The sequence below is a fragment of the Bubalus kerabau genome, chromosome 17, assembly GCF_029407905.1.
Source record: "Bubalus kerabau isolate K-KA32 ecotype Philippines breed swamp buffalo chromosome 17, PCC_UOA_SB_1v2, whole genome shotgun sequence".
Taxonomy (NCBI): Eukaryota; Metazoa; Chordata; class Mammalia; order Artiodactyla; family Bovidae; genus Bubalus; species Bubalus kerabau.
This window is the reverse complement of record NC_073640.1, coordinates 8,686,110-8,708,768: the sequence shown is the minus strand read 5'-3', so window position 1 is coordinate 8,708,768 and position 22,659 is coordinate 8,686,110. Positions and strand designations below refer to the sequence as shown.

General features: G+C 44.7%; 1 protein-coding gene across 14 annotated transcripts in view; it reads right to left on the bottom strand.

The window, feature by feature from the left end:
* Positions 1-22,659, bottom strand: part of WWOX (WW domain containing oxidoreductase) — a 550,729-nt gene that overhangs the window by 268,278 nt on the left and 259,792 nt on the right. For 13 of the 14 annotated variants that reach the window (XR_008704541.1, XM_055554122.1, XM_055554123.1 and 10 more), the window contains exons 7-8: positions 18,614-18,799; positions 12,593-12,857 (exon numbers count right to left, since the gene is read on the bottom strand). Coding sequence is in view for 13 of the 14 variants with exons in the window: in XM_055554122.1 (XP_055410097.1) it covers positions 12,593-12,857; positions 18,614-18,799 (451 nt within the window). In the remaining variant the exon portion in view is untranslated. Of the gene's footprint in view, positions 1-1,788; positions 2,543-12,592; positions 12,858-18,613; positions 18,800-22,659 lie in introns of those variants that run through there. The other variant, XM_055554126.1, reaches the window with a different exon arrangement.

Genomic DNA, 22,659 nt, shown 5'->3' with positions numbered 1-22,659 from the left:
ACAGAGAGGGAGAGTCCCAAAGTCATCCAAGTCTTTAGCAGTTTGAAAAAGAATCCGATCATCACCATGTTCAGAGAGCAGTCCTGGATAACTACGAAACCCTCAATACTACAGTGCGTGGACTTGTTGGAGAATTTCTTAGGTACTAGCTAAGACATGACTATTAGTCTTTTATCAAACGAGTAACATATTTTTCTGGTGTTTCAGGTTTAAAAATTAAATTAAATTAAATTAAATTAAAAAAAAAACAAATATATATGAAACAAAACAGGTGCTGGTGAAAAGGATTTCAGTAAAGAAAAAAAAAATTTAGAGCAACTGCTAAACTATCTTTGTACTGTTTAAAAACTCAATTGAGGTATTTCATTGACTTAATGGAATTCACCCTGTATTGGACCCCCATGGGGAAAAAAAATTGATCAGTGTTGATATGGTTCTGATTAAAATGTTTTATTCATCAACATTTTTTTTTAGAGCCTCAGGATCAAAACAGTAGGCTGAAATTGCAGGCTGTATCTTCCTCTCCTCTCTAATAGATTCTTTAAGTATACACGCCTGTCTGCATGATGTCACAAACCAACCAACCCACTCCTTGTATCCTTACTGTCTACTACCATCCACATACATCGCCATCATGAACTCCTCCTGTCTTTACAAACCGTCTTCAGTTACCTGAATACATAATGTTTTTCATGAAGGTATATGTTGATATAAATAGCTTACTGGAAAACAACAGTGGACAGAGGGGAAAGAGAACAGTCAAGAAACAAAAAGAAAAAGACCAAAAAAGGGATAAACACATATTTATTAAGCCCTTGGAGAACTGTGATTAGATATACACATACACACAGAAACACATTCATGTCTGACTAAAAGTTTACCATCTGGGTAGCTGGCATGATGCTGGATAACAATAAATAATTAGTACTGTGTAAATCATATGGAGAAATAAGGTGAGGAAAAGAAAAAAAAACATGAACGCTTTCCAAAGTTCTAAACCTAGGATGCTTTTTTTTTCTTCTAAACCTGGGATGCTTTTATTAAACTTTTTTTCAAGAGGTATTGCAAAATCTCTTGAGTATTGACAATAGACACATTTCCAAAAGTACAGACCAAGACAGAGTTGCTTTTGGTCTGGTGTAATTAAGAGATTCAATGGAATATGCCTCTGCTTCCAAATACATCACTTCATTAATTCCTATATGACCTGCTCCCAAGAAAGGATTTAAGGTGACTTAAGGAAAGAATAAACACAGAAGAAGGTGGACAAGATGTATGAGAATCACTAAAGACCAAGGAGGCTGACGTGCTAGCAACAGCATATGATCTGACAAAGCACAGAGCTGGACTAGGCGCTCTGACGGGGCATCATGACACAATCGCAGTATCAGGAGGAGGGTGCTAAGGTGGCTCATGGGTCTTGCCTGGAGTTCAGCCTTAAAGAGTATTTCTCATCAGCAGGGGATTGGCATGTTTTAGGGCCAAACGATGGACAAGATCTTTCACAATACTTCCTATGTGTTCTTAGAAATCAGTCAATTTCAGGAAAATTCACATTAACTGGAAGGATATAAAGAAAACCAGCACATGCCCAAGGGTTGAGCTGGCCTTAATCCTCTGACAATCTAAAGATCTGGGAAACTGGTTCCTCTATTACAAAGAGAAAAAGAACCCAAGGCCCAGAGGGTAGTGTGACTTGCCCACAATAAGAGGAGGAAGGGCTGGGATGCAGAGCCTGATTTCTGCAACTTGGACCCCCACGCGTGGCCTTTCTGCTACATGGTGATGAATTCTTCTTTCACAAAACAGGCTGACATGCTCTTCTCACTCTACCCACCCCCTGTTGGGAGGGGACCGTGGGAACGGAATGGGTAGGTGAGCTCTGGCCAATGGGAGCTGTGGCCGTGGCTGCTTTCGGCTGCCCTGGTCCTCGAAGCCTATAGAACACACATTTCTTTCCAGAAAACTCACAGTGAAATCTCCCACCCTGCACCCAATACGGGCCAAATCTGCACATCACAGCCCAACATGGAGGCATGTCAGTGGTCAGGTAGATTCAGCAAAGATTAGCTAAATTCTTAATTTGTTTTTGATTTTGGCTATGGGTTCAAATATGAAGCCGGCAGAGATGAAGTGACACTGGAAGATGTGATGCATGAATTTGTGTTTAAGGGGAAAGCAAATCACAGAGAAGAGACTATTCCAGGTTCAGGATGAAGGAAGCTGGTATGTTCCCTCACTTTTCACCCACAAGAAGTATGCCAACTCATGTCTAATGGTTATAACAGAGGGAATAAAAAGAGAAGAAATCTGTATTTCTTTCATCACTGGGTATCCTCCAGATTCTACTTCTTTTGAAATAAGTTGCATTTTTCTTTTCCTTTGAAACATCTTCATAACACCTTCTTTACAGGGAACGTGCCCAGGGTAAATGCTTAGGTCTCGGCCATTCTAACCGCATTACCCGACCTTTGATGATTACAGTCGACAGAGAGACAGATGGCGCATAGCACACACCCATGCCAGCGGGAGGAGTCATGTTCTGAGAAGGAAAAACAGACATGGCATTCACCTGCCTCGGAATATTAAAATATCCCCCCCAAATTCTAAAGTTCCCAGATTTTACAGCTTTTTTTTTCTTTTTCTTTTAAAGAGTGAGAATACTAAGAAAACAGTACAAAGCTCTCAGTAGTTGATATACAGTATTTTTTTTGGATCGGGCAAATAGACTTTTTATAACTTTTCTGTGAAACGAGAGCCTCTGTGGCTCAGGTTACTTGGACACCCGCTCTGTTTATTCTTCCCTTTTCTAAGCAGTCAGGGGAGATTTCTCTCAGTACTTCAAATAAATAAGATATCCAGCTGAACAAACACCACACACTCCTGCCGATTACTTTGGCTTTGGAAAGAATATTTCACTTTCTTTTTTTCAAAAAATGTAAATTATTAAAGAGACCCCCATCCTATGAAACTCAAAGATAACATATTTCAAGTGCTGCAGATTCTATACAAGGTGGTAGACGGTGAAGCCCAGCTGGGGGAAAAGGGCATGATCTTCCACAAGGGAAATTCGAATATTACTAAATAAGATACTTCACATCGTATACCTCTTAACAGGAGTGGTTTTGGAACATGAGAACCAAATTTCAGGGTGCACAATCTCTTATTTCTCCCAAACAGCAACACGGAAGTTGTTTTTCTTTCTTAGATTCCTACCTAAAATAGACCCCAAAACTACAACAACAACAAATCTGAAGACTTATGCATGGTCTAGAATAAGAAGAATATTCTATGTGGGCTTTGAATGATCAGTGAGCTTCATCGACCATTATGGCTTAAAAAAAAAAGTCTAGGATCTCTGGACAATTTTTGAAAGTTAAATCAAAACTCAGAAATAGGTGTATTTTTTTAGAAAGAAAATTTGGGCCACTGATGAACATGGCCCCCTCTGCTCAATCAGCATGAAAACAAATACTTGACTTTAAGAAACACAATCCATATGTTTCTTTATTCTTTTCATAAGCTTTCTTACTAAAAGACTAAATCATATCTCTCTCATTATGAGACAAAAGTGCAAAATAATAAACACTCACACACACACATATACACACACACATTTTTTTTTTTTTGTATAGGTGCATCTGGTACCCCTCAGCCGAGAGAGAGGAAAGACAAGAATGCAGAAAGAATGCAACAAGAGCAAGGCAAAGACACGCGCATCAATAACGAATACTACAGCTTAGGGCCAAGAACGAGCAAGGCCTAAGTCTGCCACCAGAATGCTTACCAAAAGGCGTGTGCGCGCGTGCACACACACTCTCACACACATTTACACACTCACGCGCGTGCGTGCACAAACTCACACAGAAAGACTAAATAAACCCTAATTTGTGAACTACGAGATGGCCCTGAGGCTTCCTGCTTCCCGTATTCACACCACTGTGAGATCCTCTCCTCTTGAGTGTGGCTCAGACCCACTGACCTGCTTCCACCATACAGAATGGGCCAAAGTTATGAGCTGTCCCTTCTGGGGTTTGGTCACACAGGGCTGTGCCTCCAAGCGGCCTCCAGCTAAGAGACAGGGGGGAAGCAAAGTCTTCAGTCATTCAGGACATTAGGATCTGAACCCCAGCAGCAAGCACGCGAGCTTGAAGTGCACCATTCCCTGGCTGAGCCTTGAAACAGCAACAGCCAGGCTGACGTTTGGACTGCAACCTGAAAGCTGACCGTAAAGAGGGGCTGGGTTCCAGACCCAGAGACGCTGGGAGAGACGTCGAGGGAGCGGCACCTTCTAAAAGAACACGGGACAAAACAGGTGCTCACAGGAAACCACTCCCACTCTGGCGAGTCTGCGTGTCACGGATGGTGTCCCCCTGGGTTCCTGACTCAGTTACTGTGATGTAGGCAGAGTCACTGAAAGAACCTGGGATCTGAAAGATGCCCAGAAGAGCTCTGGGGCTGAAAGAGTACCTCTGGAATCTTCGCAGGCCAGTCATGCCCCAGGGTAAGCCCAGCATTTTCAACAACATGAACAATGCCCACAGCAGTACCAAAAGGGCCAACCCTGAAGTCAAACGCACTTAACTGAAAGCACTTCTTTCTGTTCCACAGTCCTGTCCTGCCTACAGCTTTTGGCATTCAAATGTCCATCCTTTCATAAAATTAGGGCGATAGTCTACAGTGGCAGATTTGTCTTTCATCCAGAGTTTTCAGCATAAAGCATATGAACCAGCATGGGTCTCCTTTTTGAAAAAAAGTTCCATTCAAACTACATGATAAAATCTACAAGTCCTGGGACATCATATCTCAGTTTAGTGACCATTTTACAGAGAAGGAAACTGAGGCCCACGGAGGGTGAGTGGCTTGTTCTGAGAGCAGATGTCTGAGCACAGCAAGCTCTACAGTGACCTTCAGTGGGACGAGACACAGAAACTAAGCCCGCGAGGGTGGCGCCTGCCATCCAGCAGGTCCTCGGGGCACATGAGAACATGTGTCCCACCGTCATTCAAGGCACACACTTCTCTCACCATAGTCAGGAGGGCAGAGTTTATGGGTTTCAGCTTCTGAACGGTTCGGAACCCCAGGTTCAAAGTTCTCCCTATTGCTGCTGGGAAAACAGTACCTTCCGCCTCACAAGGAAAAACCAACATGTCCGGTGGTTTATACGAAAATCAATGTTCACAGAATAAACATTTCAGAAACAGCATCGCAGGGCAACACAAACTCCTGGCGTCTGTTTAATCGTGCTGGCCTCCGATAGCGAAACTGTGCAGTGGCCAAAAATCACTGGAAAGAAGTATGAAATTGGAGAAAAGGAAACTGGAGGGGGAGGATCAAAGAAGGCACCACTAACTTAAAAGTAATAAAAGAGCTAGGAAGGGAGTTAAAAAGAGGCAGTGCATTACCCAAGTGCCGGCGGGGACGCACAAGCAAAGCAAACGAGGAAGATAAAACTGGGGGAATTTCAAATCCTGGTTAAATGTTCATTAAATAATTTGTCACACGTATTAAGGCCAGATAGTCATTTTTTCCCCCTCTCGGGCGCTCATTCGGGAACAAAGGCCTGACCAGACTTAAAACACTGCATCACGAGGCAGAGAAAATACAGTGGTGACGTGCCGCAGCCTCATAGAGCCAGGCGCGCCTTCCTGCTCTTTGTTTCCAACAGGAAAGGGCAACTCTTTCCTCAAAGCGAGGGGCGCCCTTAGCTTCAGTGGGCCGCCAGGAGGGCTGACATTGTGCGACTCAGGGCTGTACTGTACGTGGTGCTTGTATGCCTAACGTTCAAAATCAGAACTTCTGTGATGGACTAGGGGCCATGGTTAGGAGCATGGGCATCTTTGAGCAATGGGAAGTAAAGCAACCTTTCCCTTGTCTGAAAAAATAATGGCGATGACGATGGTAACATTTACAGCATATCTAATGCATCATGCTCTGAACGCTATATCCTCACCATCTTTTACCCTTGACACAAGTCGATAACAGCAACACCAGTGAGTGTTTACTGAACAGCTGGCGCGTCCCTGCCCTTGCTCAATTCTCAACACAACGCGGGAGGCAGGCGGGCCACCCTGGTTTCGTGCAGAGATGTTAACCAGGGGATGAAATGTGCCCAAGAGTTAGCAAGTGGGTAGCGCTGGGGTGGGAGTCCAGAACTGCCTGCCTCCAAAGCCCCTCCTCTCCTTCCCACGCCTATGCATTTCCCCTCCACGCCCACACCTCTGGGTGGCCCCCTCATGTGTTGCCAGGAATTCAGAGCTGAGTGGCTGGGTTCTAGTCCTGTGGACCGGCTATGTGACTCTGGGTGGAGAGAGAGGGTGTCCCAAGTCTCAGCTGTTAATCTACACATTCTGAACTGCAATTCCCTGCCCGCCTCAGAGAGACTCACAATAAGGAAGGAATTCATGACTGTCATTCATTAAGCGCCTAATCATTTTCTGTTTATTTACAAATATTTACTGAGCATGCGCCTTCCAGACCAAGGACACCGTAGTACGGAGGCAACAACGGCACTTTTAAGACAGACGTTAAACACGAGACTATGGGATTATTTCTCTAAATTGCATCTGTGTTCAACATTACCAAGGTGAGATCCCCAGCTCCTTCAATCACTCGGCTGGCATGTGTCGATGGGCGTGTTATCACACACCAGACACTTAACATGTGAGTAGCGGGGGGTCTTATAAAAGCACGTCACGGGGGATCCTGATCGAACGTGGATCTAAGGCTTCCGTGAGCTGTGATGCTCGGATCGAGTTTTCAAGGATGACTACAAAGTAACCAGGCATGGAGGGGGAGGCGCATTCTAGAGAGCAGCGTGCTTCAGCCCCCTGGAGAGGGAGGGAGGACGGGCTGGAAGCGCCTTGAGGTAAAGCTGGGTAAATGTGAGGGGACCAGATTAGGCCGGGTTCCTACCATTTAATTCTCACTTACTTCCACAATGACTCTATATATAGCACTCCCATTAGACAGATGAGGAAACGTTATGTACACAGGAGAGTCTGCTCAGAAGCCATCATCCTACCCTTTTTCCTTGCCATCAGATCTTGCCTTTCACCCTAGAAACACAAAATGCCAAAAGGCACTCACTCTCCCAGCCTCCCTTGCACCCAGGGTCTGGACAGGCAGCTCAATCCTGGCCAACAGGAGCTGAGAAGTCTGTGAGGGAAGACAGTTCTGAGACAGAATGTTCTCCTCCTTGATAAAGGAAGAATGCATGCAAAGAGGGATCTCAGTCCTCCCACCCCGACTTCACAGGTGAAGTTGCAAAGGTTGGTGCTGCTGCCGCCATCATTACTCAGGAGGGAAAAATCAGGACAATCACAGAGAACCTGCCCAAATATTAGCCAGAGAACACCCTGGCTGCCTAGGGACTTCAACAAACAAACAAACAAAAACCTCTGTTAACTTTTACTTGGATGTTGACTCACAGCCCAAAACATCTAAAAAATGTTTGGCAAAAAATGAGCCTGAGAGAGGGTGAATCATTTCAAAATTATACAACTAAAAACGGGGGGGGGGGGGATGTGAATTCTGAACATATGTCTGCTGATTCTAAATCCCATGCTCTTTTTCATTTGATCATATCCTCTAGACTTTGAATTGGGCAAACACTATAAATCTTAAAGCTACAAACAGAATTGAGAGATGATTAATAAAACCAATGCTAATGATAACCTTGAAAAATAAGAAGAATGTCTGAGGCTCTGGGGACGTGGCTTCAGCAAGGGGAAGAACCCACCATGGGGGGACAAGGGGTGGTTACAGAGAAGCCGAAGTGTGGCCCAACCACAGAGGGGTCCTAGGAGTCTGGTTTTCTAACATATCTAGCCTGGCAAGAACAAGGCAGCCAGAGAATTCAACCCTCACTTGGGAGTCTCAAAATATTTAGATTAGTGAAGAATATGCCGAAATTTCCACTTTGAAAACCATGTTTCCTCCTCTCAGCAAAGAAAAAGGCTTTTCTACTCCAATGTACCTGCAGAGATTCAGACAGGGACTTTTGTCCTTGATCAGATCCAGAGCGTGGTCAACAAGAGGTATTTAAAGGGGAGGAGTGGGGGAGGGGTAGTATTTTTCTAAAATACTAATTTAAAGAACAAATCAACATCTATTATCTCCTTCATTATGTTTTAAATTGTACAGCTATAAATCACCCTGCTGTGGGTTATTCAAGGGCAGAATTACCAGGCTTGGCTTTCCCGAAGGTTAGAAGAACGACACCGTGTGCTTTTGCCAGTTATAATTTATAACTTTGCAACAGGAACAGCATCGTGAGCCCATCCATTAGCGGGGTGGCTGCGCATCTGGTAAACTCAGCTCAAGGACTGCGTGCGGCCCCAGGAAACGTAACCCAATCGTTTCAGAAGTTCCACAAACTCAAGTTGCTTTTTTTTTTTAATGTAAAACGATTTGAAAATGCGGTCCCCCTAAAACATCTGCTAAGCTCTTGCTACCCTAACACATGATATTCTTTCTACCATTGCCTGCCAACGCAAATATGTAGCTGCGCAAAACACTCTGAGGGGCACGTGACGGGGGCTCAGCTTCAAATTTACATCCTGATGGCCAAAGGCTGGCGTGGACCTAGGAATCTGAGCTGAGACGTGGTTGACCAGGACGGCAAGTTTCTGTGGGGGAGGGGGGGAGGGGTACACTTCATGAAGGTGCTTTCAGATGTGTTAAAAAGGAAACAACCTCAGGGCTGGGCCATGTGGCGGGGCTGGCGGTGTATGTGACAAAGAAAACGAACCTGGACAAGCAGCTGGCCAACGGTCTGCCGGCTGATAGTCCAACTTCTTGAACAAGCTGGGTAAGTTCCCTGTGCTTTTTCAGTGTTTCTAATGTAAAAGTGCCGTAAGCAATGAGTGAAGGCATTCACGCTGATGCATTTAGGCTTCATGGTGTCTGGCCTTACCGGTCAAGCTGCTTCCTACTTGGGTGCGTGGCAACAACTGAAAAATACTAGCCAAAACTACTTTTGAGAACCTCTTATATCACTAGATAAAACAACACACCTGGTTTTGTAAATTAAGCCCCAGAAAGTAATATGTACATATAAATGCATTATATACACATACATATAATATATATAAATGCATCCATATGCAACATGCAATTTTAGAGTCCGTATGAAAATGTAATTTTAGAGGTATTTAAATAAAAAGCAAGATGGGCAGGACAATAAGCACGTAACACAGATGAATGGATGTGACTTTAAACCAGAAAGCTTCTGTCAACTCGAGTTTCCTTCAAGATGTTGATCAAGCAGCTAAAGAACCCTGTTATCTTTTTTAAAACAATATTCTAGAAAATCCTAGTCTCATTTTTATCTATTATTTTAATTGTAACATAAGTTGGAGGGAGGAGAGAAAAATGCTTGTCTCCCCAGAAACCCCCATATACCAGTCGTGACCTCTGGACCCCCAGAGGAAGACGTGTCAGAGACAGGCTCCACCAGTAGGGGTCGCTGTGTCGAGAATTAATCCCTAAGAGTTTCTCATTAGTGATTATTATACTGCAGGCGGCCAAAATGGAAATATTAATTAATTTCAAAGTGATAATGCATTTACAGCAACAATTAGAAATGTATAACTGTAAAAGGGCAACATTTAAAAGACAGATTACATTTAATAAAGTTGCACAAGAACATCCAATTGTAAAATTACTAATCTGCAACAATATTCCTTCAAGAGGCCCTTAAAATAGCCTGACTCCATGAAGGGTGACCTAATTACTGTAACTGAACTCACTGTAGTCACAGCGAGTCACAGCAAATAAAAAAGGGACGTTGATATTGGAATACTGCTGTTTAATACTTGAGGGAGCCGGCGACGGCGGAGAAGAAAGGCAGGCCTTCCCAGCACAAGGCTGTGTTGTGTTTGCTTCCTAGGCCTTGGACACTAGAGTGTACACTCCAGCAGCTCTGAGGTTCAAAGGAAAAGGCGCGACGGCAGAGTGCACAGAACACGAGCCCCTGGGTGACTGGGGCCCTGCACCTGTGCTCAGGCTCTCCATGAGCATTTCGGATCCAACTTTTGCATGGGGTGGGAATGTGGATGCAACGACATGGTTTAGGTCCAAAAGCAGGTCTGCACTGAAATGGCGGAAGCGTGCCCTTCACCCACAAAACAATGTCTTAGCGTCACAGAAGCAGTGCTGAGCCCCGTACGGAAGGGTAAGACCCCAGGCGGACTCTTCCAGTGAGTCCAGTCTGTCCTACCAGCAAAACAGTAGATCCCTGGTCTCCCTGGGGCAGAGACCTCCCCCACATACAGAGTCCTACATGTTCACGGAAGAGAAGTGACTGGCTGTGAGCTTCACAGGACCAGGGAGCCCATTCCACATCTTTATGAATCTCAGTCATGTGGGACTCTGATGTCTAAGAAACACCACCAAATACCTAGATCCATAAAGATACCACAGGCGCTACCAAAGTAATATCCATTGCTGTCAATCCTCACACCAACCTGTGTTGCCATTTTGAGATAACAAGCTTAGGAAGGCCAAACGTCTGGCCCAAGTTCTCCCAATGACAAGGCTGAGAGCTGGGCTTGACCATCAGGATCATGAGCAAGAGAGCTGGTTGCTCTGCTCTCCCAGGCAGCAGCCTTCTCACACTCACCACCACAAGGAAGCCCTGTCAAATCCTTTTCCTAACACAGGCTAAGGGTTTACCTCCCTTGCCCTTTCATAGAATAGTCCATCCCTGTCGAAACAACTTAGAATTCAGTGCAGTTTTTTTTGGTTATATCACCAATTTTCTCCAAGCCTTCTTAAGGGTTATCTGCTCATTTTCCCAAATGCCCCGTTCACCCAGAGCCACAGAGACCAGTTCTTGTTTGATCTGGTGCCCCAGGCTGCTCCAGGCATTTTCCTGACTGGAGGACCAGGGACCAGGGTTGGGAGGACGCCAAGGTCTGTGTACACTGGATGGGGAAGGGGAGGAAAGAGCCACGTGTGCTGGGCGTCAGGCATCACTGGACCAGCTCCCAGTATGGTGAGTGGGGACCTTCTCCTAACACCCTGTGCCACCCACCTGTATGGTACCACTTCTGCCTAGGCTTCCAACTCCACACTCTGCTTTTCCACTTGGTTTGTGTCCTGACCAGAGTTACCACCAAACACTATTAGTTATTAATACCACCCAATTCTCTGTGATCACGACATGGCTACCTGCCTGATTTCACTTGCTGGCACTTTCAGAAACCCTCCCGATACATCCAAGGAGCCGACAATACAGCCCGACTTAGCTAAACATGTGTTTACATGCTGTGTTCATGTGAAGTACTAGATCCCCTAACCCAAGAAACAGAAAACCACTCACCCCACTTTTTACCTTCCCAGAGCCAGTCTTCCTCTTCCTCCCCCCTGCACCATGCAGGGTTTTTAAGCCCTGGGGTCTCATCACAGAATAAGAGTCGTTGTCACTGTCCATCAAGGTGCCCTCAGTGAGTGGAGTCCACATCCAGCAGTGTAACAGACGGTTACACCACCCTGTGTACCACCAGACCAATATTCTTACAACAATGAGCCAAAATCATGGTCAAAGACACCCTTGCACAAAACCTACTCTCATGCAATCACAGAAAATCAGGCAATAGGAGATGATCAGAAGCCTGTGACACAGTCCCCTTGAACTTGGAGAACTGCTCTCCAGAGCTCCTCTCACTTCTTTGGTTAAGTATTCAACTCCTGGATTATATCTATTTACTTTGCATAAGAAACACCTGCATGATCGAAATTTTTAAAACGCGCTTACTTTCTTCCCATGCACATCAAAAGATTTTCCTTGTTGTTGTAGATTTTCCATGCTGTGTTGTCATCCACAAACATGAAGTTTAAGTAGGTGGGAAATTTTAGAGGCCTGTATTTTAGAAAAGTACCATACCAAAAATATTGTGTACAATGCACACTCTTCACTCAAATGACTTCCTACTCAATGCTTTCATGAAAGAAGTGTTCAAAGACAGCTGTGAGAGGGCCATCCAAAACAGGAAAACTTCACACTTACCTTGTGAAGTCCAAGTAGAAACATGGTAGTCTGAAGCATCCAAAAGGACTTACCTTTGGTGAAGTACAGAATAAAATGTGCCTCCAGCTGACACAGGATGCTCCAGCAGAGGTTTACACCCATTAAAAGAAGCATTTAGGGCAAAAATACAGACTCTCAATGGAAACAAAGGAGCCACATTTGCTGAGAATGCAAAAGTCACAAACCCATGCTATTTACCTACTAACACAAAACAGTTTGGAAGGACTGTGCTTATTGAAAAAAAAAAAAAAAAAAAGATCACATCAAATGTAAACAAACCATCTCCATCAGCCGTATTAACACAATAGCAAAAACGCACATCTTCTCTCTGGGCCTTGGAGACCTCTCTAGAGAAACAGATGCAAACTCAAGTCAACTGAAATGTGCTCAAGCGCCCCTCCTCATCCCTCTAAAAGGCCTGATGACGTGATGCTCAAGACCAGACTCATTCTCGTGAGAGGTGAGAGGCCAAGGAAGTGAGTGTGCCTGGGTTTCTCTAGTACCCTTTCCGGAGAGGCGCAATGGAGGTGTGCGCGGCAGTTGCGGCTGCTGACTCACCATGGACTTGGTGAAGGGCCTCGCCAAGGTGAAGAGCAGCGTGTACGCCCACCAGCCACGGTGAAGGGAGGAGTACATCATATTCCCGGGGTGCACCGCATTCGACGTGACCCCACGGGGGGACAGGCGGCGGTGGAGCTCATTGGAGAAGAGGATGTTGCACAGTTTGGACCGGTTGTAGGCCAGCATGGCCCAGTAGTCGTTTTTCGATGGAGAAAGGCGGCTAAAGTCTAGTTTTCCCGAGGAATCGTTAATATCTGTAAATCTAAAAAAAAAAAAAAAAAGAAAATGTCATATGAATCGGTCAGCCCCTGACTTCTCATATAGCTTTGAGTTTTTATTAGAAATCTGAGAAAACCATGCAGAGATGACTAAAATCTCAATTGGGTGAACATCGAAACAAAGAGGCGATGGTGATTCCACAATAGAAACCAACCAGGTCCAAAGACACACTTAATAAAGGGCCAGACTCATCAACAGAGTGGTCTTCACTGGACCCCCATCCACTACCGCTGCCTCCAACATCTATTTTTTCCAAACCTTCAACAGGAAGTTCAAGGATAATTAAATTAAACGGGAAAACATGTTAAATAAAGGGCTGCTGCTTTTGGAAGCAGAAAGATACTGCATTCCTAACCCTTGACAGGGTTTTCCTGGGTTTATTTTAGCCCGTGTTTGTGTCCTGTATGCTTTCTTTGGAGCATCCAAGTAAATATAGATGAGCCTTGCTGCCTCCAAGACTCTCATCCAGATTAAAAATTAATGATTATAAAGGGGTTATAACCTTGCTGAGGCGCCATCAGTGGTCTCATACGTTTAAAAGATAAATGTAAACAAAGCCAAAATGAGTGCTGGCAGGGTCTAATGTTTTCGAGTATACCCATGGCATGGATACACACAAATCAAAGTAAGTAGCTGACGTTTTATAATTGGGTCTGACGGAGTCGTTAAACACCAGCTGTTTGTTTCTTTCCTTCCTTTCTTCTTTTTTTAATGACGACAAAATAGTGACTTCCCTAACAACCAAAAGAAAGAAAGAAAGAAAAAAACAAAACAAAAACGATCATAACAGAAGGAATTCGGTCTTGTATTCTTTAAGGAACCCTCAGAGTTTGCTAAATTAACTCTGGGCATTTTCCCTAAATAATAAGGCAACGTATGAAGGCACTGGGAACAAATGCTGAGGAAAAAGAAAGCAAAAGGTGAAGTGGAAATGACAGAACCATCTGGTAGTTCCTTAATACGAGCGAGCCATTCATGTGGAGCTAGGACCAAGAAATCCATGTCTTAATGGAAATTAAGTACCCCTTCTCCGGGACTCAGTCAGTGACATCCCATTTCTGGTATTAAATGACTTCGCCAAGACGAAGTCATCAGCAAAGCTGATGGCTGGGGACGTCAGTGTGGACACAGCAGTGAGGCCCTGAAATGGATCATCAGCTGGCTGTTTCCAGGCCCCCAGACCACGGGAAGAGCCCAGACTGCCAAGCTTAACTGTTTGGAGCAGTGGGACTTAGCGGGAAATTTGGAAATTTATGGGGGGCTTTTTCTGGTTGTCATAACGATTGCTGGTGGGGTGCTGGGGACAGTGGATGTCCCGCCAGGCAAGGGGAGCCTTGCTCAAGGAAGACAGCCCCTCTGGACATGCATGCGGATGAAAGCCTGTGCGTAATTATCTGAGACTAGAATCGAACTGCGCTCTACACAGATGCACCGTTCTAACAGCTACTGAACTTCCAAGAGTAGAGCGCCACAGCTACGTGAGTGAGGAAGGGGTGTGGTTTGGGATTCTGGGGGGGGAGGGGGGAGGGGGGGGCTTGACCCGAGGCTGGTGGCCCTGGAAGCCAAAGGCCACACACCTGCCAACAGCCAGCAGGTGTGAAGATCCTGGTGGAGGGTCACACACTCCAATGACTTTCCGTCCCTGGAGTCCTGCCAACGCGCTGACACGTTGGAACACATGCTATATTAGCTTCACAGCCATTTTGCCCCTACATCACAGGCAGGTAAGTCCACTGAGTTACAACATACGTATGCAGGGAAGTTATATTATTTCTGAATTTTATTTCAACACAGTGATAAGGTGTTACAGAACAGCTGTCACACACACACACACACACACACACACACACACACACAAGGACTGCTGAGTCAAGGATACAAGGATCAAAGGTACGGGCCACATCCCGGAAGTTCTGCATGCTGTGGGAAGAACAGAACATCAAGGATTTAGACAACATCTAACAGGTACAGGGTGAATACAGCATGCTTCACTAACTCTCTGCTCTGTTCTCATCGCCCTTCTTGGCATCTTTGCTTAGCCCAATCCAGCTCAGGTGTCACTTCTTCCAGGAAGCTCTTCCTGACTAACTCTTCCTTGGCTTGCTATCACAATGATTTTTTGGGTGGCAGTGAGGGACAGACTGAAAAAAGCCATGCAGAGCAGATGGAAATGAAGTGTCCATTTTCTAGGACCTGGTCCATTGTATTCCTACTGTTTAAAGACCTGCCACCCCTGCAACATGACCAGCAAAGCAAGTCAAGCCACCCTGGCACTTTGTGCCTCTCTTCTGACCATACAGACCAATCTTCACCTGCTTCCAGGCCTAGACTGTGAATTCCCAAGAGATGGACAGTGAGCTCCTTGAATGTTGCCTATGGCATAGAGGGGGGATTAAATACAGTATTAAAAAATTGAACCCATAGTCACAGGTTCATAATTCTAAATTAAGAGCCAAGTTTTCCTTATCACAAAAAGCTTTGTTCGAGCTTTGTGCAGAAGGCAAGTTTTGCCACTGGGTTCAGATGCTTTATGTTTTTCATGAATATTTGCAAGCAGCACTTTCTCATGTTGAGAGTGACTTCCTCGCTTTGGCTTTTTAAGGTTAATGCAGACTTGGGAACACTGGGTTAGATTCAACCCCTAAGAGGAGGTAGGTGTGCCTTCCTAATCCCCAACCTAGAAACGAGGCCAAAACAAAACAAAATCCACCATGATGAGAAGTTAGATTGAACCAGGTTGAAGGAAAGTTTCGAGATGGAGAAGCACAGCTATTAACGCTAGGCCCTCCCTCTGCTTGCCATCAGCAGAGCCCAGGTTCCTGCCCCGCTGATCCCCTGAGCAGTGCACTCATTTCTAAGGCCTGATTAGCTTGTATTGACAGTCCTCCAGGGAGCGGGGGAGGGTGGGCAAGCTTTCTGATTCCTCTGAGCTGGGCCCTGCTTCCTGAAAAATGACCACGTTCACCTCTCAGCTCAAGAGGCGGCAAAACAAGTCTGCAAAGGCTGCCTACCCTGTTTTCAAGCTGAAACATTGACAAAGCCAAACAATAAAGTCTTAATAGAGTTCTCCTCCCAGGACACTGACATGTTAACACTTGCTCTCTGGACATTAACATCTGCTGCTGGAGAAGACCTCTATCTCGTATTTCTCTAAATACTTCTCCTTTATTTTATTTTATTTTTTTTAACAGAGGATTTTTAAATAACCCAAGTAACATAATTAGGCTGGATTCTATGGAGACAAAAGCTAGTATGTTCAAAGAATAGGACTGAATTTGCATCCTAGGCTGTGTGTGTGTGCGTGTGTGTGTGGTGTGTGTGGCAAGTTGGCACTCCACACAGCTGCAGCCCTTCAGCCAGCACTCCACTCTTTTCATTCTATTTTAATTGGTATCTGGAAAATTCTTCACGGCAAGGAAGTTCTCATTTTCATAGGGTGGATTTGAGGTATGCAGAAACTCGACTCACTTGTTCTGATTCCAGATAAGTAACTAAAATACAGGGAGGACTCAGGGAAGCTAATAAATATTTTGCCTTGGGGCAGTCTGGTATAACATTTTCTGCAAACATCGGACTTTATTTTTCCCCTAACAGGGGTCTTGACTCCAACGAAGAGATTCCGCCAAGGTTTATGGAGGTAATTAGACACCAGCCCTTCCGTTTCACGACACGGTTTAGGGCGCGGGGCCCGTGAGCGGTGAGTGGGCACTCTCCCAGGTCTGTGTGCCCAGTGCTCACACTGGCTCTGGGGTGTGGCACGTGGGCAATAAACAGATGAGCTCGAGAGGATTAACATTTTGTATAAACACCCTTTAATATGGGCACAAGGTCGTCGGAAAGCAGAAAACCAGCGCCCAGCACCAGACAGGAGCGGGCCTGATAACACGCACTTCAGGAAGACCTGGTCTAGGAACTAAAATGGAGTGAACTCAAGAGGCCAAAGCCCCGCCTCCGACCCATCTAGTCAATGAAGTTAAGATTCGGATCTCCAAGGTAAGCATGAATTACACTGCAGTTAAGGGGAGAACAAAGACACCACATGAAATAACCACGTCAGATCCAGACTTAGAAGGGAAGCAGGCAGCTGACAATTCCATAGACTCGCCCATTAAATACCAGCTCATTTAAACCCACCCCGGGGTGCCTTCCACATCTGGCGAAAGACGGTGACTAGCAGGTTCATCCCCGCGCCTGCCCCCACGGGGGCCTCCCCCGCACGCCTGAGCAGGGCTACTCCACTTCCAGGAACCTGGTCTGATTTGCAAAGATAAGGATGTCCAGATTTCGTTACCACCTCATTATGAGACGCTCCGTGTCTTTTAACACGGGGGAGGATTATTACCGGCATTTTCCTTTCATTTCGGCCGTCATAAATTTCAAACGGTAAAAGTAAATCTATCTGCAGCGTGTCACTTCGACCATAAGCCCCTGTGTTTGGGAGTGATAAACGGTTCAGGCTAACCCTTGGCTGGTCTCTCTCTTCCAAGTCCCAGGGGTTACATTTTATGGAAGCATGATTAAAAAAAATAAGCTTCATTCTGGGTCACTAAAACATCTCAGGACTTAAGTCGGAGAAGAGGAAGGGGGGAAAAAACAGGCCCTGGCACGTTCTTTTTCTCCAGCTACTTTGCTAGGAGTGAAAGCCCCCATCCACACCGGGAAAATCTCCATAATGTGTATTAAACTCTAGCTTCACCCGGCGGTTCCCTCATCCTCTCCCTGTACTTCTCTCAGTTGTTTATCCAACTCTAGAAACAAATACGCTGAAAATACGAGGAAATTTTCAAATGCCTGCCTAGTCGACTGAATATTCTCCTAATGGTAATAGAAAAGAATTGCCATCTGATGTTTTAATTGAAATTTTAACCAAAAGAGGCATGGCCAGATTTCTAATATGTTCTAACTACAGTCCTTTCCTTTCTACAATTACACAGCTAATGTCTGCATTGAATTCCCTAATTTCTCATTATAAAACAATTGGATTTCATCTCACAGTCTTTAATTGCATTGTTTCTACTGCTAGAATAACTCACATTCTTCTTGGTGAGGTGGTGAGGCTGGAGAATGACAAATCAATAAAGGTCAGGCATTCAGATTTAATCAATTATTATTCCATCTCAAAGCAAAATCAATGAGGGGCCTGAAGTATAGTTATAAAAACCATCTACCGTGCTGTCTACACTACCCCTAAACAATCGCCCACCATCACAAAAAATAAATAAAACCTTGATAAGTTCAGGAGCCAGGTTGAGTACACACTTTTTGGAGAAGCACTAATGAAAATTATCTTCAAAAGCAGAGGGCTTCCCTGGTGGCTCAGTGGTTTAGAATCCACCTGCCAACGCAGGAGACAGGGGTTGGATCCCTGATCCGGGAAGATCCCACGTGCCTTGGGGCAACTAAGCCCGTGCATCACAACTTTTGAGTATATGCTCTAGAGCCTGGGAGTCGCAACGACTGAAGCCCACATGAGGCACCTACTGAAGCCTGCGTGCTTTGGAGTCCATGAGCAAGAGAAGCCACCGCAGCGAGAAGCCCAGGCACAGCAACTAAAAAGGAGCTCCCCACTCGCCACAACCAGAGAAAAGCCCACGCAGCAACAAACACCCAGCACAGCCAAAAATAAATAAAATTATATATTTTTAAAAAACTCAAAAGAAACCCACCAAGAGCCTGGGGTGGGGACCGTTAGCTGGTGAAGGAAGAGCGCCGTGAAGAGAATGCCCAATTCTGACCCACCTATGGGACTCCGAGGAGACCACGACGACCCGGGCAGGGGCTGAGCGGCACAGGACATCCTGCAGGAGCTGGACGAGGTAGAAGTGGCCCAGGTGGTTCACCTGGAAGGTGGTCTCCAGGCCATCCTTGGTGAGGGTCCAGGGGAGCCCAAACACAGCTGCGTTGCACACAAGCACGTGAAGAGACCTGAAAAATAAAACCTCCCAGTGTTATGCAGACACAAACACTCTGAACCAAGGAGAGCCATGCTCCCCACCCCTTGGGAATAACCATTCTTCACTATCTTGCAGATCACAGGCAGCTGGAAATGGGACACCTTGGAATGTCACATCTGAGACAGTTCTGCTGGGGAAGGGCTTCAGCTCTCAGTGGGTGACTGTGCTGAGCCACTGGGGACCACGGGGTTCTCCAGGCGAGACTTTCGCTGCCAAAACTGAGACCACACTGGGCAAACTGGGGTGAGCTGGTCACCCTGCTTGAACACAGGTTCTACCATCTATCTGAATCTGTGCTTCCTTTACCTACTAAATGAGCAGACTTACTTATATTTAAACTATCTTGTACAAAGCTGGTAAGACTGGATATTCCCATGCCATGGATATTAAGTTGAAAATACTTAAATCATGTATTAATATTTTCATTACATCATGAAAACCAGAAATATCTACATTACTTCACCCAGCAATCCTATTTCCAAGCAATGGGATACACTGGAGTGGCGGGGTTAGTGGGTGTTCCAAGGATAGCAGCTCATACCTCTAAAGGAAAATACTTTATCATTGATAATGTTTAGAATTTCCACTGAATGATGACAATATAAAGCAAAGTAATGCTTAGTAATTTTATTAGTTATTTTTTCTTTTTTAATGTATTTATTTTTAATTGGAGGATAATGAAAATATTGTATTGGTCCCTGCCATACATCAACGTGCATCAGCCACAGGTGTACGCATGGCCCCTCCTCCCACCTCACCCCACTAGCACTAGGCTGAGCTCCAGGCGTTACACAGCAACTTCCCATTAACCGTCCAGTTTACACATGGGAAGGAGCATGTTTCAAAGCCACTCTCTCAATCTGTCCCACCTTCTCCTTCCCTGCTGTGTCCATAGTCTGTGCTCTATGTCTGAGTTTCTATCCCTGCCATGCAGGTCGATTCATCAGTACCATCTTTCTAGATTCCATCGTTAATAAACAATATTTGCCTTGCTGTTTCTGACCTACTTCACTCTGTCCCCCATTCTGCCCACACATGGGCAGACGGTTCCTACAGCCACCCCTACCCACTCCATATGCCACTGCTTCTGTACTGGGTTAAATGGTGGACCCAAAAGATAGGTTCACTAGGAACCTATGAATGGGAGCTTATTGGAGAAAAGGGTCTTTACAAATGTTAATTAAGTTCAGGATTTTGAGATGAGATCACTCAGGAATAGGGGAAAATTAAATGCTACTGACAAGTGTTCTTACAAAAGAAGAGAAGGGCAGAAGGCACACAGAGAACACTCTGTGAAGACAGAGGCAGAGACCAGAGAGATGCATCTGCGAAACAAGGTGGGTGGACGAGTGCCCACCGGCACCAGAAGCTGGTGAGGGGCGTGGACGGGACCCTCCCCCAGAGCGTCCAGGAGGGACCAACCCCGAAGACACCTTGGTTTCAGACTTCAGGCCTCCAGAACTGGGATAAACTAAATTCCTGCTTTTCCGTAAGCCACCAAGTACACAGTAATTTGTTACAGCAGCCCTAGGAGAAGGCAATGGCACCCCACTCCAGTACTCTTGCCTGGAAAATCCCACGGACGGAGGAGCCTGGTAGGCTGCAGTCCATGGGGTCGCTAGGAGTCGGACACGACTGAGTGACTTCACTTTCACTTTTCACTTTCATGCATTGGAGAAGGAAATGGCAACCCACTCCAGTGTTCTTGCCTGGAGAGTCCCAGGATTGGGGAGCCTGGTGGGCTGCCGTCTATGGGGTCGCACAGAGTCGGACACGACTGAAGTGACTTAGCAGCAGCAGCAGCAAACTAGTACAGTTTCCAAGATTCATCCTCAAGGGTGAGTAATAATTATTTATATATATGAAGTGGAATTATTAAATTGTGTATGAACTAGAAACAACTTAAAATTCAACAGCAGAGATTAGATAAATCAGCAATGATTAAGTCAGAGATTCCCAAACTTCTCAAGTCAACTGAAAAAGCAGGAAATTAAATGTTATATGTCTGATGCATATCCCTCCCTCCCCCACCAAAAAAAAAGATTTTTATACATTCAGACAGCAAAACAGGAAGTACAGAAAAATGTTAGCTCTGCCTGTGTAGGAGGATATCATTAGACTGCTTACCTCTTATTTTTATGGTTTTTGTTATTGTTCGAATTTTCTTTATATGCATGATTTCTTTAAAAAATTACTGAGATGCAATTCAATTCACAAGGCATACAATTTATCCTTCTGAAAGTGTGCAATTCAATGGTTTTTAATATATTCACAATTTGTGCAAGCATCATCACGTTAATTTTACAACGTTTTCATATCCCCAAAAAGCAACCCCATATCCATTAATAGTCACTAACCACTCCCACCCCCAAGACACCATTAATCTGCTTGCTATCTGATAGATGTGCCTATTCTGGGTATTTCATATAAACGGAATCACACAGTACGTGGTCTTCTGTGGCCGACTTTCTTCATTACACGTAACGTTTCCAAGGTTCATCGTGTTGTTGCAGGTTATCAGCTCTTCATTGTTTTCTATGGCCAAAACCTACACTGCATGGATACATCATGCTTTCACTGAATTATCTGCCAGCTGATGGACATTCCAGTGTTTTCCATTTTTTTTTGCTACTGGGAATATTACTGCTATGAACAGTCATTTACAAGTTACTGTGAAAATATATGTTTTTTATTTCTCGAGTATATGTGTAGACATGGAACTGCCGGGTCATATGGTTAATTCTATCCTTAACTTCTTGAGGGATTGTGGGACTGTTTCCCAAAGAGTGGCTGCACGGTTCTACATTTCAACCTGCAATACATTACAATCCCAGTTTCTCCACATTCTTGCCAATATGTGTCATGATCTATTTTTTTTTAAGCCACCTTAGTGAGTATAAAGTGGTGCCTCAGTGTATTTTTATTTGCATTTCTCTAAAGGCTAATGATGCTGAGCATGTTTTTATGTATTTATTGGCAATTTATACTTTTGGAGAAACACCTATTGTCTATATAGGTGCTGAGCCAATTTTTAATGGAGGTAATTATGTTATTGATTTATAAAAGTTCTTTATATATTTTGGATAAGAGTCTGTTATCAGACAATTTGCAAAATTTCTCTCTCATTCTCTACGTTGTCTTTTCACTTTCCTGATGGTATCACTGACAACACGAAAGTTTTAAATTTTGATGAAACACAATTTATATATAGATTGCTGGAAGAAATATCAATAACCTCAGATATGCAGATGACACCACCCTTATGGCAGAAAGTGAAGAAGAACTAAAAAGTCTCTTGATGAAAGTGAAAGTAGAGAGTGAAAAAGTTGGCTTAAAGGTCAACATTCAGAAAACGAAGATCATGGCATCTGGTCCCATCACTTTATGGCAAATAGATGGGGAAACAGTGGAAACAATGTCAGACTTTATTTTGGGGGGCTCCAAAATCACTGCGGATGGTGACTGCAGCTATGAAATTAAAAGACGCTTACTCCTTGGAGGAAAAGTTATGACCAACCTAGATAGCACATTGAAAAGCAGAGACATTACTTTGCCAACAAAGGTCCGTCTAGTCAAGACTATGGTTTTTCCAGTGGTCATGTATGGATGTGAGAGTTGGACTGTGAAGAAAGCTGAGCACCAAAGAATTGATGCTTTTGAACTGTGGTGTTGGAGAAGACTCTTGAGAGTCCCTTGGACTGCAAGGAGATCCAACCAGTCCCTTCTGAAGGAGATCAGCCCTGGGATTTCTTTGGAAGGAATGATGCTAAAGCTGAAACTCCAGGACTTTGGCCACCTCATGCAAAGAGTTGACTCATTGGAAAAGACTCT